The 17,807-nt window shown below is 34.6% G+C and overlaps 1 protein-coding gene across 2 annotated transcripts in view; it reads right to left on the bottom strand.

Annotated features, from left to right (window-relative positions):
* The window catches only part of LOC149780260 (ER degradation-enhancing alpha-mannosidase-like protein 3), an 84,025-nt gene that overhangs the window by 33,066 nt on the left and 33,152 nt on the right, over positions 1–17,807 (bottom strand). For both annotated transcript variants that reach the window (XM_089937065.1, XM_089937066.1), the window contains exons 11-15: positions 15,480–15,563; positions 11,483–11,566; positions 9,726–9,850; positions 6,605–6,764; positions 596–822 (exon numbers count right to left, since the gene is read on the bottom strand). In XM_089937065.1, the coding sequence (XP_089793191.1) occupies positions 596–822; positions 6,605–6,764; positions 9,726–9,850; positions 11,483–11,566; positions 15,480–15,563 (680 nt within the window). The remainder of the gene's footprint in view (positions 1–595; positions 823–6,604; positions 6,765–9,725; positions 9,851–11,482; positions 11,567–15,479; positions 15,564–17,807) is intronic.

The following is a 17,807-nucleotide window of genomic DNA, read 5'->3' as shown; positions in this document are numbered from 1 at the left end:
TCCTCATTACCATGATCAGTATCTTCAAAGAGTAAAATGTTAACAAATTTAGCTAAAATGCCACCAGGAAAAAACAATGACCTTAGAATTCATGATAGTATTTTTCTTGTCTTGAGACTAAGGTGTGTGTAACTATGCACTTAATCAAGAATTTATTCAGTCTAATGTCAGAAACAGGCTGTAATTAATAAATGTGAGGAAAAAAATTCCATTAGAATTTTGTGTTTGTAAAACATACATCCTTGCACTCACCCATCTTGCCCCACCCCCAAATTTTAGCATCCTACCATAATACTTAATGGTATACAAAGGGTCCAATGATGGCAATCTATGTGTATTTGTCTTTTCCTATGCATTCATGTGTCTGTGTATCATTAAACTCATTCATTAATGACATGGTATTAAAGCAGGCAACATTATAAATTTCAAGATAGACAATGTCCTCAGCTATTGGTAATTAACAAAAGTAATAATTCAATCTACAGATCCTATGTCCAAATTACATCTAAATCAAAATATCACATACCAACAAATAATCGTAAAAGTTTAGAAAATGATTATATCAATAAAATCTTCTGACGATAACTGAACTCACATGTTTGTAGGCTGATACTGCTTGTCACTTCTGGTGTCTCGAACATGTGTTCTGATATTCTGGGCATAGTTCAGCTGGCTGCGGTATTGATATTGCGGATTGGGACAATTATTGTAGCTGTCAAACAACATCTCCACCTCCTCTTCCACACTTGGCTTCACACACCCACCAACCTTTTCTTGCTTCTCCACTTTCTTCATCTGGCTGTACACCTCAGGCCTAATTTTCTGTGTCATGAAACAAGTATTTACTTGATTAAAGTTCATATATTAGGAATGAAAAAGTCAGCATGGTACTCATGAATGTATATTATTGATTTGCAATATGATAGCAACATTTGGGTTAAATATCGTGGAGGTTAAATTTTTTAAAATAAAAGTAATGTGAATGGCACACCCCATTTTTAACAGCATTCTATGAAGGTGAAACTTTTATGCAGCAACCATATTTCTTCTTCCAGTATCTGACCTTGACCTTAGAGGTTTTGACTTTGACCTTAGACCATATGACTTCAAAAACACGAGGCTTCTTCCTTATCTGAAGAGCACGTCATCTACAAAGTTTGCACCTTGTATGTACTGCAGAGATAATGTGTGTAAGCCATTTTCTTTTCTTTCAGTCAAAGAATCCTTAACCTCTGACATTTTTGCAACCAGATCAATCAAATTCTTCTTTACACCAAGCACAAGCAATTCACAAAGTTTAATAACTGTAGATGGTATAGAACTTTTAGATACTGTTCAGAAATCAATTTTCTTCTTTCAGTCAGTGGCCTTAAACTTTAATGTCTTAATACCCCACCTCCAAACATAATTTTTCCTTTGTCCAAGTGTAAATAGTTTCATCCAAGTATGTGATGTAGAACTAATATTATTGTCTGAAAAAATATTTTTGTTCTTTCAGTCTTTGTTACCATTACCTTGGATGCTTTGGCCCCAAAACTGTGAGGCTTCTTCCATTCCCCAAATTTATACAAACCATCTCCAATGTTTGATATCTGAAGATGGCAAAGCAAATTAGTTACTGTGCAGGAACCATTTTTCTTCTTATAGACTTATTTCCTAATATAAGTGCAAGCCATCTGCAATACTTTTTAAATATAGATGGGGAGAACTTAAGTTATTGTGCAGAAACTATTTACTTCTTTCATTCAGTGACCTTGACCTCAGAGCTTCTGAACCTGAACCTGTTATGGTTCTTTCTTACCACAAGTACAAGCCATCCACAAAGTTTGCTGAGAGTAGATGATGCACAACTGGAGTTCATGTGTGGAAACGAAACTTGTAACAGACTGACAGACTAACACATTAACCCTGGAGCTTTTTGCCATTTTTGTCTGAAAATCGAGTAGGAAACACATTTTGAAAGTTATTTCTGAATAGACTCGAAAACACCAAATCCCCGGTCATCTTTCGATAATATACTGCCTAGTTGTGTTAGAAACATCATTTTTCATTGGCTATTTGACTCACGCATGAGCAGAAGGGTAAAAGTTGGAGTTCTTATCTATTTATTTTTTTTGCTAAACGGAGCCATTATTTATGTATGGAGACCACTCTTTATTCCAAATGCCCATCTTATCCTACTTTTTGCAAAGGCTCATCTATCTGTATGCAGTTCATACCAGTTTGCCTTAGATCTGAGACCAAAAAGTCTCAAATCTGGACACAAAATCGGATTCCGACCACGGGCAACTTTTGGGTAAAAAAAAGTCGGGTCCAAAAAATGAGGATTTTTTAACTGTATTTTGTAGTGCAACTAGATATTCCAGATTATTTGGTATCATTGTAGAGCTACATCTGTCTACTTTAATATAATACCACCCACTTCAGTGTATCATGCATGACCATGATGCTACAGAGCTCGACAGTATGCTACTACCTCCTGCCCCGTTAAGTCGTCGCTAGGGGTTAATGTGCTAAAGGACAACTTCATAACACAATATGCTGCATGTATGACATGCATGTAAAGGTAAAAAGGATTAATGGGGGGGGGGCTGTTGATGGCACTTTTAATACATTATTGGCTACATCATGCCAAGGAAATGGGAGTTAAGTGCCTTTCATATGGACACATCAAGGCAGCCAACCTGGCTGGCCTGGGTGGGTATCTAACCCATAACCCTTGTATTACAACTGAGCTACCATGGCTTCCATAAATGGATGAAATGTAAGTAATATTACTCAGTATCATAGCTAAAAAGAAAATTACAGAAATTAACTGGTAACTGGATGAATAGGACAGTAAAAGGATGGTGGCTTCTAATGTTTTCACAGAAGAATCACACTGTTCATCGAGTACTTAACACTTTGTGACTTTTACCAACCAAAAAATCCACAAAAACCAATATTCATGATTAAAATTATTTCGTAGCAAAAACAGAAGCTGCTTTCATATTTCATCTGAACCTTAGTTTAAAATTCTATTCATCAAATAATGACAGCAACTTTATAGTCTAAATGATTGCTATTTAAAACAGACACATGTTATGTCATGGAAGTATACTATCTTGGATTATGATGCCATAAATGCAAATGTAATTTGATAAAGCAATTTAAACACTCTTACCAAATTGCTGAAACAATGAAGATATCTGAGTATTAATCTCTAATTACTTGTTTATAAATAACAATAATTTCATATATGCTCGCTTAATGGTAGAGTCCAAATGTTAACTGCACATACCCTGATCTGCCATTGCATAATGCACTGATTCTGTGCAGTTTGTTATGAGTAATCGGTAGAACAAACAACAGAGACCCTGATCTGCCAGAACATTATGCTATGGTAGATTAGGATCTTTGTTTTTAGCAAGTAGACTCAACATAAAAATGAGAATATATAGCAGTTTCAGCAGATAAGGTTTAAGTCTGTAAGTTGTTCAAAGAAATCTACATATAAAGTCATCATAATGGCAATATCGTATAGTAGGAGGATTATGAAGTCATCATAATGGCAATATCATATAATAGGAGGATTATGAAGTCATCATAATGGCAATATCATATAGTAGGAGGATTATGAAGTCATCATGATGGCAATATCGTATAGTAGGAGGATTTCATTCTAGGTAAAAATATTTACATTTCTGCACTTATATTGCTCTACTGTATAGTCAAATTTACATAGTATCTGCAAAAATATGTTATCCATGTCATAATCTGTATTGGGGAGCCATGCAAAAGTATATAATCCATGTCAAAATGTGCACTGGGGAGCCATGTAAAAGTGTATAATCCATGTCACAATCTGTATTGGGGAGCCATGCAAAAGTGTATAATCCATGTCAAAATGTGCACTGGAGAGCCATGTAAAAGTGTATAATCCATGTCACAATCTGCAAAGGGGAGCCATGCAAACTGTATAATTTATGTCACAATCTGCATAGAAGAGCCATGTAAAAGTGTATAATCCATGTCACAATCTGCAAAGGGGAGCCATGCAAAGTGTATAATCCATGTCACAATCTGCAAAGGGGAACCATGCAAAATTGTATAATCCTTGTCACATTCTGCATAGGGGAGCCATGCAAAACTGTATAATTCATGTCACAATCTGCATAGGGGAGCCATGCAAAAGTGTATAATCCATGTCACAATCTGCTAAGGGGAACCATGCAGAACTGTATAATCCATATCACAATCTGCATAGGGGAACCATACATAACTGTATAATCCATGTCACAAGTTGTATAAGGGAACCATACAAAAGTGTATAATCCATGTCACAATCTGCATTGGAGTGCCATAGTATCTAAGCAGATGAAGAATGGGACTCATAATCCAAGGATAGCAGGTTTGATACCTGCCTAGGCCAGCCCACACTGGCTGCCTCGTTGTGTCCACAGGAATGGAATTTAGCTCCCATCTTCTCTGCACATTATATAGCCGATAATGTAAAGAAAGTGCTGTTAAAAACTAAGCAACTACTAAAAAACAGTAGCTCTACAATTTGTTGACATACTTTATGTAATAAAATTTTAAAAACTTATTATTAACCAACATTCTTTCTTCATGAGGCTCACTGAGGGATGGTTTGATGCTTCAATCTGTGCAGTATGCATTTTTGTTCTTCAAAATATTCAAATTGTACACATCAACTTTTCACTTTCTTCTTAACAAATCCTGTTTTCTGAAGAAACTTCATAATAACTTGTTCATTAAATAGCTGATCATAAAAGTTTAATAATTTCATGTGACTGCAACATTCAAACACTTTTCTGAAGTATCAGAACCCCGAGACTTAGCCTTTGGGTTTAAAACCTTCTTCATGAACTAGCATAGTGTAACCTTTGATTGATACCTTGAATTTAAAGATTTGTGGATGCAATGATTATTTTGCAAAATGAGCATTATCCATGACTCCTCAGTGTCGACATTTATGGAAGAAATATACCAACAGTTAATGCCCTCAAATCCTCAAACAAAAGACTTATCCCTACTCTAACACATTCTGAAAATTCTTGCCATCCAAAACTTGAAGAGGAGTACTGTGAATAGCACATTATACACCTGACCCATATTTAACAGTCCTCTATGTCAGCATTAGTCAAACATGGTCGACTATGTAGATTATTTACCAACAGGTCTCAGTGAACTTCTGTCAAGGTATGCAGTTTTCAACTAAATTTAATGAACAGAAACCATTGTTTATTTTAAGGCTTATTAGGACCATGACCGCTGACCTTTGGAATCCAGAATCGACATGTTCTTTCAGTATCCTAAGTGTACATCATCCACAAAGTTAGATCAAAGAACTCACCTTAGAACAAAAGTTACTCTGCAAAATATGTCTTTCTTGAAGTCACAATAACCATGACCTTTGACCTTTTGACCCCAAATCAATAAGCTACTTCCATGCCTCAAGTGCAAGACCTTCACAAACTTTTATCAAGGTCAGGGTTCATACAGAATACTGAATGATAAATTCAAAGACTTTTCCCAAACTTTCAAAGACCACAAACATAGATTTTTAAATACCTATTTTCGCTCACATTTTGTATATAAGTTATGTTATATGAGAAAACAATGAATGCAAAATACTACAATACTGTTTAATGATGAAATTCAAACTATAATTAATTTCCTAATTTCAAAAGAAAGAAACCAGGAAAACTCTACAACATCCGAATCTAACAACCTTGGACAATTTTATTTGTGATTATGGAAAGAAATTAAAATGTTTGGGTTTATTTCAAATTTCAAAGACTTTAAAAGACCCCAGCGTAATCAGCTTGATTTTCCCAAACCTTCAAGGCCTTGAAAATGCTACCTAATTTTTCCCAAACTGTCAAAAACCTTTAAAGACCGTAAGAACCCTGAAGGTAATAAGTCTAGAACTAAAGTTATTACGCAAACACCAATTTTCTTCTTTAAGTTATATGAACCTTGTCCTCCAATTCCCAAATCAATGATCTTCTTTTATACCCAACCTCTAAATCAATACAAACTTTGGTTAAGGTACATGGTTAAAAACTTACATTTATTGCTGACACCCATTTTTTTTCTTTCAGTCACTGTAACTTTGACCATTTAATTACAAAAGAAATAGACTTCTTTCTTAACCCAAAATGCAATAGACTTCTTTCTTAACCCAAAATGCAAGCCACCTTAAATGTTTAGTTCTGGTCTGTGAAGTAAAAATAATGTCATTGTATAGAAATCATTTTCCTTCTTCAAAGACTGATCTTGACCTTTGACTTTTTGATCCCAAAATCCACAAAATATTTCCTTACCCCAAGTGCAAGCCATCCTCAATGTCTGGTCATAGTCTGTGATGTAGAACTTATGTCATTGTGCAGAAACTATTTTTCTACTTTCTGGTACAATTACCTTGACCATTGTCCTTTCTACCCTGAAAATGATATGCTTCTTCCTTACCCATTAAGCAATCCTTCTACAAAGTATGGTAGCTACAGAATCCAAGTGGGCATTTAAAAATTACTTTCTTCATGTCATAAAGGGTGTCCATGACATCACAATGGTGTCAGAAACTTTTGAAAGTGTTTACCTTTGGCCCTTTGGACGAGTTGTAGATGGAAAGAGACAAGGGAAGTAAATGAGCCTCTGTGGTAAAGATGTAGTCATCTACATCAAAAAGTAGATCCGACTTCTCAGCATACAGAAGGTACAGGTACTTGAATGTCTCAGCTAACACAAAGGAATCCATCCTGCACATAAAAGATTTTTCATTAAGTGACTGAAAATTATGACATTTTTTATAAGGCAGACAATATTTGGAATATGCACTGAATTATGTTCAATATTGTTTACTGAGTCCAATGAAGAAAATCGACATTATTTATCACAGAGCTATACGATGACAATTATCATACATTTTCAGATTTCAATGTCTGTTATGATTATGGTCTTAACAAGAAATAGTGAAAACCAAAAAGTTTTATATAACTGAAAATAGTGTTTATTTCCCTCCAATATAAAATGAAAGAGTTAAAAATAACTTATAGTATGGTGAACAAAATCTTAAAGTTCTAAACGTTCTATCAGTTCCAAAAGTATCGAGTACAGTGTATGAGTTCCAAAGATATTCAGAATGATGTTCTGTATAGTGCTGATGTATCAACAGCTATAATCCCAAAATGTTTTAAAGTTAATTTACAGTAATGCTGTAACAGCTATAAATCCAAACAGTCTTTAAATGAATTCGCAATATTTCCATGACAACTATTATTCCAATCAAACTGACTTATTTCAAAAACTGTAATTCCAACAAATGATTAAATAAATGAATTCCTCTTAATATAACTTAACAACTTCCAAATACTACTAAGAATGCCTAATTCTACATAATAATGATATTATATAGATTACTAAAACATAGCATCACACATTAATTCTAGAAGAATCCAATCTTAAAAGCAAAATCAGTTGCTTTACATTGACTAATCATAAATTAGGTTATCTTGGCCTTTTCAAGAGCTCATGTCAATGTCGAAGCATGAGATGTTTACCTGGATTTAACAGTACTACTCAATCTTGAAACCCCTGAATAGATCAATTTACACACCATACAAGAATGACTTGCATTTAAATTGCAAACTTATATTCTACGGGGTTCTATTAGTATTTAAAATATTAATAACTAAATAACCCTTACTAACTAAAATCATGAATGATCAAACACATAATACAGGTATACACAACAATAACAAGAAAGGAAATTCTAAATAAAAATTACCAACTATAAACAACATGTTATGAAAATAAGAAAAAAGAATGTTCTGCTTGTCACTAAAGAATTACTACAATCTTAGGGAACAACAGATGATCCCATATTTGAAGGCAGAACATACTGAATACTGAAGATCCTTAATTTAAAGGGTACAACATATGGAATGTTGATGATGTTTAAATTCAAGGTAACAATAAATGGAACACAGATGATCTTTAGTTTAAAGGGTAGTTATATATATTTGATTTAATTTATATTTGATTTAATTTAATTTTTGTTTATTTTTTTTCAAATTTTATTACATGCTATTGTAAAGTCGTCTAGAATATGGTTCAGAGGTTTTTTTATTTTTTATGTAAACAACTTGTAGAGATATTGTATCTAATGTTGACCTAGTTCCTGACCTTGATTCAGAACCATTATAGTGTTCTTGTAAACAACTTTTTTAATTTTTTCTTAATTCTTTCCCAGAGTAAAAATCATTGGTTTTAGTCAAGGCCATACTGGGAGTACATGATGTTAGACATGTAAAAAGCTTCTATGTTGTTCTAGAAGGGTGATCATGTGACCCTAATATGGGAATCTGTTTTGCATCTTAAATTATTGTATAACTGTTTTCTATAGAGACTCTGAGCAGTCAGGCTTTAAACCAGTGAAACTTAAAGGTGTTTTGTTGTGATGTGACCAGTTTGAGTTGAATTGTAATTTTTCTTCAAATTATTTGGATTCCAAGAGATTATTTTTCCCTGGAAATACTTGTGCTCTAAATTAATTCTTGGACAAGGACAGTTATTGAAATTTACACAGAATTCAAATACTGGAATATATTTTCTGTGATTCAACAAAGAACTGTTGGCACATGAGTACGACGCTGACCACAGCATATGTCATTGCCTTCCATTTTGGATTTCATCAGGATTCGAAATCAGTTTCGTTAGGACTTTTTATTACTAGGACTTCTATTTTTTAATTCTTGGATTATTCTTGGATTATATTTGGATTTGATTCAAAGAACTGTAAGTTCTTTCTCTCATATTTACCTTGTTTTTCTAGGGAAATAAATTATTTGTAAAATTTTACAAAGCTTGTTGTTTTCACTATTTTCTTGTTCCATTTTGTAAGAGCCTAAACGTAACAGTACACCATAAGGAATACTTATGATTCTTAATTAGAAGGGTCTAAATTTTGAAACACTGATGATCTTTAATTTGAAAGGTACAACATATGGAATACTGATGATCCTTAAATAGAAGGTGCAATATATGGAATATTAATTTGAAGGGTACAACATATGATATACTGATGATCCTTAATTAGAAGGGTACACCATATGGAATAATGATTATCCTTAATTAGAAGGGTACACCATATGGAATAATGATGATCCTTAATTAGAAGGGTACACCATATGGAATACTGATGATCCTTAATTAGAAGGGTACACCATATGGAATACTGATGATCCTTAATTAGAAAGGTACACCATATGGAATACTGATGATCCTTAATTAGAAGGGTACACCATATGGAATACTGGTGATCCTTAATTAGAAGGGTACATCATATGGAATACTGATGATCCCTAATTAGAAAGCTTTTATAAGTCCAGGAACAATATATCCAGTGATAAGCCAGTCACCATTTTTAAAATACTTTGGCAAATTCTTACTAAGGACATCTTTGTCTGATAATAAGCTCATCCCAACAACATGAAAAATCTATTTTGTTGGATCCCAGTCTTATCAAACCCACCCAAACCATATGACAATCTATTACATTGAACCCTGGTCTTATGAAGCCCACCCCAACAAAATGACAAATTTATTATACTGAACCGTGGTCTTACTTAGGGAGAAATAATGTATAATACATGACTATATCCCACTACAAACTGTACTTTACACACAGACACACACACACACACAACAAATAAGCTTACTGGTCTTCATGTGTTCCCAGTGTTACATCTTTGATGGCAGCAAACCCACATGGGACCCTGGCATGCTTGTTAAGGTTCTCTATCACCTTTTTGCCTACATCAAGATAATAATGATCACCTGTTGCCTGAAAGAAAGAAATTCCATTTCATAAATAAAGCTACTGTACTTAAGGAAAACACAAGGCCTGATGGTGTTCAATTTATACCTGCCAGCTTCAACTGCACTTAAACTGAATTAGACTGCACTTAAACTGAATTAGTTATGTCACCTTCTGGACCAAAGATGAATCCCTAATGTCTCCTTCTCATATATCATTGTTTAATGCTACAATGTCTACCATATGTACTCACTGATTAGCTGGATCCAACTGCAATCTGCATCAAATAAGAACTGTTGTTACACTGGTAGATCTGGGTTAATGTATGCAGTTTGTAAGGACTAATCAGCAGAACAATAGAGACGCTGATCTGTTCTCACATAATGTGATAGCAGATTGGGAACATTGTTGTTGTTTACATTCGGACCTGGCTTATCTTAGAGTATATGTGGTAAGTAATTATTAATGTCAAGAGAAGATTATACGTTAGGGAGGTACAAGTAGATTTACTTCTGTATATGTGTGTGTGTGTGTGTGTGTGTGAGATTAGGATTTTTAATGTAGCTTTAACCATTTTTCAGTCATATCGCTATGATGTCTGCAGTGTGGCAGTTTATAGTGCTGTTGTTGTTGTTGCTGTTGTAGGGTTTGATGCCATTTTTCAGCACATGATAGGCTATACATGGCGGCCAGTATTAATGGTGAAGGAAGAACATGGGAAAAGGCAGAAAAAACCACCAACCCATGAGTAGCTACTGGCAAGCTTTCTCGCATACCCACATTGGCCGAATCCAAGACTCGAACCCACGCAGATAGAGGTGAGATGGCAGTGATCCATAATGGAGAGTGCTTTAGACTACTCAGCCACTAGAGGCCCCAGTTTATAGTGATGTCTAGCACTGGGGCATCATGCTGCAGACATGTTGCATGATGTCCCACCCAGTCACGTTATCCTGACACCAGGCCAATCAGTCCTAACACTAACCTCTTAATGCTGCGAGCCTAGAGAGGCAGCTATTAGTACCATTTTTGTAAGTCTTTGGTATGACTTGGCCAGCGATTAAACCCACGACCATCTGCTTCTGAGGCAGACACTCTAGCCACTAGGCCACCGGAGCAGTGTACTAATGTATATAAACATATCAAAGATGACCATAATATGCACAATGACCAGTCAACAGGCATATCTTCTAATGAAAACCATAATATGCACAAAATTTCAGAGAAACTGAATTAAAACTGCTAAGTAGTTGTACTACCTAATATCTGTACATACTACACTTAGATGTAAGTAAAAAAAGCCAAAACAAATAGAGCAGATGATGGGTGTATGTTTACTAAGTTTCAAAAACTAGTTGCATTAACAAGACTGTGACCTGAAGGACAGTCACAAGGTTTCCTAGAAACCCCTACCTCACTAGGCAGGATTATCGAAAGTCTGACACAAATAAGTCATGATAGAAGTATCTGTTCACAAAATCATAATTAAAAGACATAATGGATGTCCATACTTTTACAAAGTAAAATTAATGGAGTAAACAACTTTGAAACCATTTTAAAAATCTGTTGATTACATCGAAAGTATATAGAATTTTACTGAAGAAGGAACTTATTCATGTTCAATCATTACTCAGCATTTACAAGATATAAAACTGTTACCTTGTAGAGAAAATAAGTGGATTCAACAAATTCAGGTCTCAATGGACTCTGACCCCAGTGGACACGAAAATCACTTGTAAAAGCCTGAAAGAGAAAATGTGTTAAGTCAACTACATACGGAGCCAAGTAAAGTATAAATTACTATGATGTAAAGTACTTGTTACGAATTTGCATTGTATTTGTGCATGGTTGTAATTCAGCAAAAAAGAGGAAAAGTTTAAAACAAGAAAAATACCATAATTTCCTCTTGAAAAGTAAAAGCCTATACTTAGTTTATACAAAGAAAAGGTAACAAACCTGCCACCACCTTCTGATTATGTCAACCTCCTCAGAGCAGAGTATACATTTTTTCGAAGAGGACACAATCTAAGTAAACAAAACTCTAAAAAGAAAACCAACCAATGCTGGAGTGGCTTTGTTTTGCCTAAAAAGAAAACCAATCAGTACTGGAGGTGTAGTTCTTCTTATGATACATCTTATGTATCAAGTTACATCACTCTGCATAATGTCACAAAAAACTGAGCAAAATACAAAGGTTAACACACATAACTGAATCATACAATATCAGTCACAGTGACTGCTTTTTGTCTGAAAAGTGTAGTACTTCTCATGAAACTGCTGTATAGTTTACCAAGTTACACAACTCATCAGGCAATAGTGTTTTAGACACTTAGCTAAGCAAAAAGGTTATTGAGGTCACTGGATACAAAATGCAGTTACACTGACCTAGTTTTGGCATTAGGGTGTAGTACTTTTGGAGATGCATCTATAAACCAACTTTATATGATTCTGAAAGAACAATGAGAAACAAAACTAAACACAGGTCCTGTGGTGGAAACTACTGGTCATAATGACCTAGTTTTGACCAACAAGTATAGTACTCCTCATTATAAATATCTATTCCAAGTTACATGGCTCTAAAAGCAATAGTATTTTTTTAAAAATAAGCTAACCCTCATCTAGAAAAACGTAGCATAATGTAATGATAAGACAAATTAATGAACCATGAAATGTAGTTTTCACTAATGTCTGTAGTACTCCTCATGAAGCAATTATATACCAAGTCACTTGACTCTATGAAAGTGTCTGACTTTGTTTTTGTAGGGTTTTACGCCATTATTCAGCACAAGATAGGCTATACAAGGAGGCCAGTATTATTGGTGGAGGAAGAACCCAGGAAAACCCAGGAAAAACCACCAACCCATGAGAAGCCACTAGCAAGCTTTCTCACATGCCCAAATTAGCCAAATCTGAGACTCAAACCCACACAGACAGATGTGAGATGTCAGTGATCCATAACGGTGAGCAGTTTAGACCACTCAGCCACTCGGGGCCCGAAAAAGTGTCTGAGAAAATGACCTAAATGCAACCCTAACCTCAGAGTAAATGCTAGATGGCTGGACAGACATCATCAATCTATATGCTATAATTGCTCTGCAATCCAACCAGAATGAAAAAAAAAAACAAAGCAGGAAATCTTATTACTTAAACTACTATAATCGCCATGTAATCTATGAACTTTTCTGTACTTGACAATTTTCAAGGTTATGGAGTGTAGAAAAAATTACATTGGTATGAAGATGAATGTACAGAAGGTACACGTTTTGTTTATCCTATGAAATTTGAGTTTCATAATAGGCATGAAAATTACATAAGAAAACAAAATAGTGGCTCTGCTCTGCTCTACTTTGAAAAGGTATCATTAAAAAGAGGCCCGAGTGAGCCTGAGATCACTCAACTGCCTGATATCTGCCTAATAACCATGAAAAATTGTGTTAACTTAGTACACCACTTCCCTGTTTAAAGCTTTCATATTGCAAACCAACTTGCAGTGCAGAGGAAGGTGCAGATCTTATTTTTTACATGTAGAAAATGCAAAATGTTTTGCTTAACATTCAAAATCATTATCAAAATTAGTAAATAAAAAGCTTGATATTTTGCCAATTTTATCACTGAAAACCATGATTAGCATGCATTAATTTGAAATTCATATGAAATTCATAAACTGAACAAAAATATTTTCTCAACAAATAAAACAATATACAACAAAATATTGATCATTGAAAATGTTGTGAAATGCCAACTGGTGTTTTTGATATTATTTTAAGAAATAAATACCAAATGAAGAAGGCTTGTCAAGTGAAATTCATGCTTCATTTAATTTTTTAATTCAGTTTTATTGTAATATTTATGCCCAACTCTATTCAAACATGAAAAGAGTCAATTGGCTGCCACAGTGAGCGCTTCCATCAGGACTTAACTAAGTGCTAACTCAGCAGAGAGCTAAATATATTTTGACAACCGTTGAAATCTTTTAATTGCATGATTACAATACATCACACTAAAATCCATGTGTGATGTCTACCTAACTTCTTGTTAAAAACACCCCTTAAACAACTCTCAAGTTGGTTCTTTTCTCTTATCTGTGAATAGTTCCTCCAACTTTGCAGTGATACATGCAATATTAAACTTGCATGTTCTAATACAATGCATAAGTTTGAACCTTTTCTCTTTCATTTTGGTCAACTGATTTTGTTGATATAAATGTAGTTTTCTGCAACTGCCATGTGCCAACTAGTTTTATCAGTACAAACAACATAACATAGGGTTGTACACATGTACTATCTTCAAAGTGACATTTAAAATCACTATATTTTGGAATTAACCTATAAAAACATAGCAATAAGATTGGCTCTGGCACTTTGTGAGTGCAATTCTTGCTAAGAAGATTAAGTTTATTGGTGTTTGCTTGAAATGGATACATGTATACTAACCTTAAACAGGAAACTACTGATGCAATGCATGTCAACTCCATCTGTTACTGACCTTCAGATCTAGTATCCACTCCTTTCCACAACTGTTAACCAACATTTGAGCATCCATAGCTATCTCCTACCCTTGCCCATACCAAAATTGATGTAAAGGATATGTGACTTTCAAAACTTGTAATGCAAAACTTGAACATTGTTCACAATGATGAACCATAATTTCTGCTTAATCAGGAAAGTCAGAAACTCCAAGCATATGGACTTCAGACCCATAGTAATGTTATCCTAAAGTTTCAGTTGAATTTAATCACTGATATTGATGTGTGATTTTCAAAAACATGAACACTGATCAATATGATGCTTAAGCAGGAGAGATAGGAGATAAAAAACATTCCTAGCACACCACAACAAAAGTGTTGACATACAGTGATATCAACAAAATATTTCACTTTAATGCAGAAACAAATGTTGAAAATATGCGACTTTTAAAAACTTTAACACAAAATTTAAACACTGTTGAAACCACTGGCGCTGCAGGAAAAGTGACTATTACAGCTCACATACTTATGAAGGTGAGACAAAATGAATCATCCTGACCTAATGCTTCATAATATTAAGCCGGACCTAATGCTTCCTAAATTTAGGCCATATGTCAAATTCGGTTTCAATCCATTAATTACTTTCAGATAATTGTGCTGAAAATGAAAGTAAAATAATTTCCAAGTCCAACAGGGGCCATAAGTCCATAATTTTTATCTTCTGAAAATGGTGAAAATGAAATTGACCTAAACCTAATTAACTTCATACCAAATTTAATTAAATTCCATTCATGCAGCCATTCAAAAGCTACTAATCAGAAAAAAATTAACTAAAGGGCAAAGTTCCAAGTCAAACAGGGGCCATTACTCCATAATACTTTGCCAGAAAACTGTTAAAATTGGCTTACACCCAGGTCTTTTAATGTAAAACTTTGTAATGTGATGTGATTTGAATCCATGATGTCCTTTAAATGTAGCTGTGCAGAAATCAAATCTTTGCTGAACAGAATGGGACATGATGGAATGGGGCAGGATGCGCACAACAGATAAACATAGGTCTTGCCTCATAGTGGGATCATAAACAACGATTTTCTTCAAAGGTACAGAACCACAGCAGATGGAGCTCAGTCTGCCTAAATCTATTTGCTACAGGTGTAACTAGTTGATTTAATGATATGGAAATAGCCATACCTCTGGCAAGAAATTGTGCTTCTGTACCACCTGATACAGCATCTCATGGGTCTCTATCGCTGGTTGTATATCACCTTTCAAAACCTGCAAAAAAAACACTGACAAATAAGTGACCTATGCTTTATTTTACAAATCTGGACTTAAGACTAGGATCCAGCATCAGACTGGACTAACTCTGAGTCTGTTTCAAGTTTAACTAACCAAGCCCAGTTTTCATACAATATATCAATTAGAGGACCTACCTATTCAAACATGCTGAAATGAGAAGCATTATAAACAGCTCTCTGAGCTTGCTTATTCTTCTTATTTTTTTATTTTTATTTATAGTCATAATAAAAGTGACCATATTATCACAATCCTTCAGAGGCTGAAATATAGGCCAAGACATATAAGAGAAAATGCTTCTGATATATTACTGTAATTATACTGCGTTTCCCTTACCAATTCCCCTGAATCCAACAGAAAACCAGTTCCAGATGAAACCCAAGCAAGTCAATAATTATCTGGATTTTACAACAATGATCATTTGTAAATAAGTTTTACTATTATTCCTAAGGTGTATAATGCAAGGGTAATTACAGTAAGACTTAGAAAATCAAATTGTAAGGGTTGGAAGGTCTGCCAATATAAACATACAAAGACGAAACAAGATAATCCATGGAAATAAATAAGACCTTCATTTGGCCTTGACACTGCCTGAGTATCAGATGATAAGCAGAGGTGCATGAATGTGAAAGGGAAGTGCTGGATAACTCTATAGGCCACTTACAATAGTCATCCCTCCCAGGATACGAATTATTACCTTTACACAAAAGTTAAATACAACAACAAAAATTAGCCAAGATTTTTAAATGCCTTTACCCTTACTGGCAGGTCAGATGGAGAGCAGGAGTGCATGTATATGAATAGGGTAGAGCTTGCTAATTATTCAGTCCAAGTGTGAGAGCTATCCTTCCCAGGGTTTTGGACGTGTGACCATACAAAAGGTTATACCTGATAGGTTAATTTTGATTTTTAAATGACTTTGATCTTGCAAGTGGATTATAAGGAGGTTACATATGCATGGATATGAAATGGTAAAAGCTTATTAATTTTGGTTTGTTATATTAAAATGACACTGACATTGCCTGTGGGTCATAGGGTGGGTAGGGGTAGATGAATCTAAATGCGCAGTGCTAATTAATTTCACACTTCAAGTGTGAAATTTACTCTCATAGTGTTTGCAACATATGACATGCAAGGAAGCCTTTAACCAAACACCTAACAACATTGAGGAAGCATGTCTTGCTTATGCTAAAGCTAAAGATGAGTAATACCCATGCCTTGTCTTTGCTAAAGCTAAAGATGAGTCATACCCATATCTTGTATATGCTAAAGCTAGAGATGAGTAATACCCATATCTTGTATATGCTAAAGCTAGAGATGAGTCATACCCATATCTTGTATATGCTAAAGCTAAAGATGAGTAATACCCATATCTTGTCTTTGCTAAAGCTAGAGATGAGTCATACCCATATCTTGTCTTTGCTAAAGCTAAAAATGAGTAATACCCATATCTTGTCTTTGCTAAAGCTAAAGATGAGTAATACCCATAACTTGTCTTTGCTAAAGCTAGAGATGAGTCATACCCATATCTTGTCTTTGTTAAAGCTAAAGATGAGTCATACCCATATCTTGTATATGCTAAAGCTAAAGATGAGTAATACCCATATCTTGACTTTGCTAAAGGTACAGATGAGTCATACCCATATCTTGTCTTTGCTAAAGCTAAAGATGAGTAATACCCATATCTTGTCTTTGCTAAAGCTAAAGATGAGTAATACCCATATCTTGTCTTTGCTAAAGCTAGAGATGAGTCATACCCATATCTTGTCTTTGCTAAAGCTAAAGATGAGTCACACCCATATCTTGTATATGCTAAAGCTAAAGATGAGTAATACCCATATCATGTCTTTGCTAAAGCTAGAGATGAGTCATACCCATATCTTGTCTTTGCTAAAGCTAAAGATGAGTAATACCCATATCTTGTCTTTGCTAAAGCTATAGATGAGTCATACCCATATCTTGTCTTTGCTAAAGCTAGAGATGAGGCACACCCATGCCTTGTCTTTGCTAAAGCTAAAGATGAGTAATACCCATATCTTGTCTTTGATAAAACTAGAGATGAGTCATACCCATATCTTGTCTTTGCTAAAGCTAGAGATGAGTCATACCCATATCTTGTCTTTGCTAAAGCTAGAGATGAGGCATACCCATGCCTTGTCTTTGCTAAAGCTAAAGATGAGTAATACCCATATCTTGTCTTTGCTAAAGCTAGAGATGAGTAAT

The sequence above is a fragment of the Sinohyriopsis cumingii genome, chromosome 16, assembly GCF_028554795.1.
Source record: "Sinohyriopsis cumingii isolate HCF-2022 chromosome 16, ASM2855479v2, whole genome shotgun sequence".
Taxonomy (NCBI): Eukaryota; Metazoa; Mollusca; class Bivalvia; order Unionida; family Unionidae; genus Sinohyriopsis; species Sinohyriopsis cumingii.
This window is presented reverse-complemented; position numbering and strand designations above follow the sequence as displayed.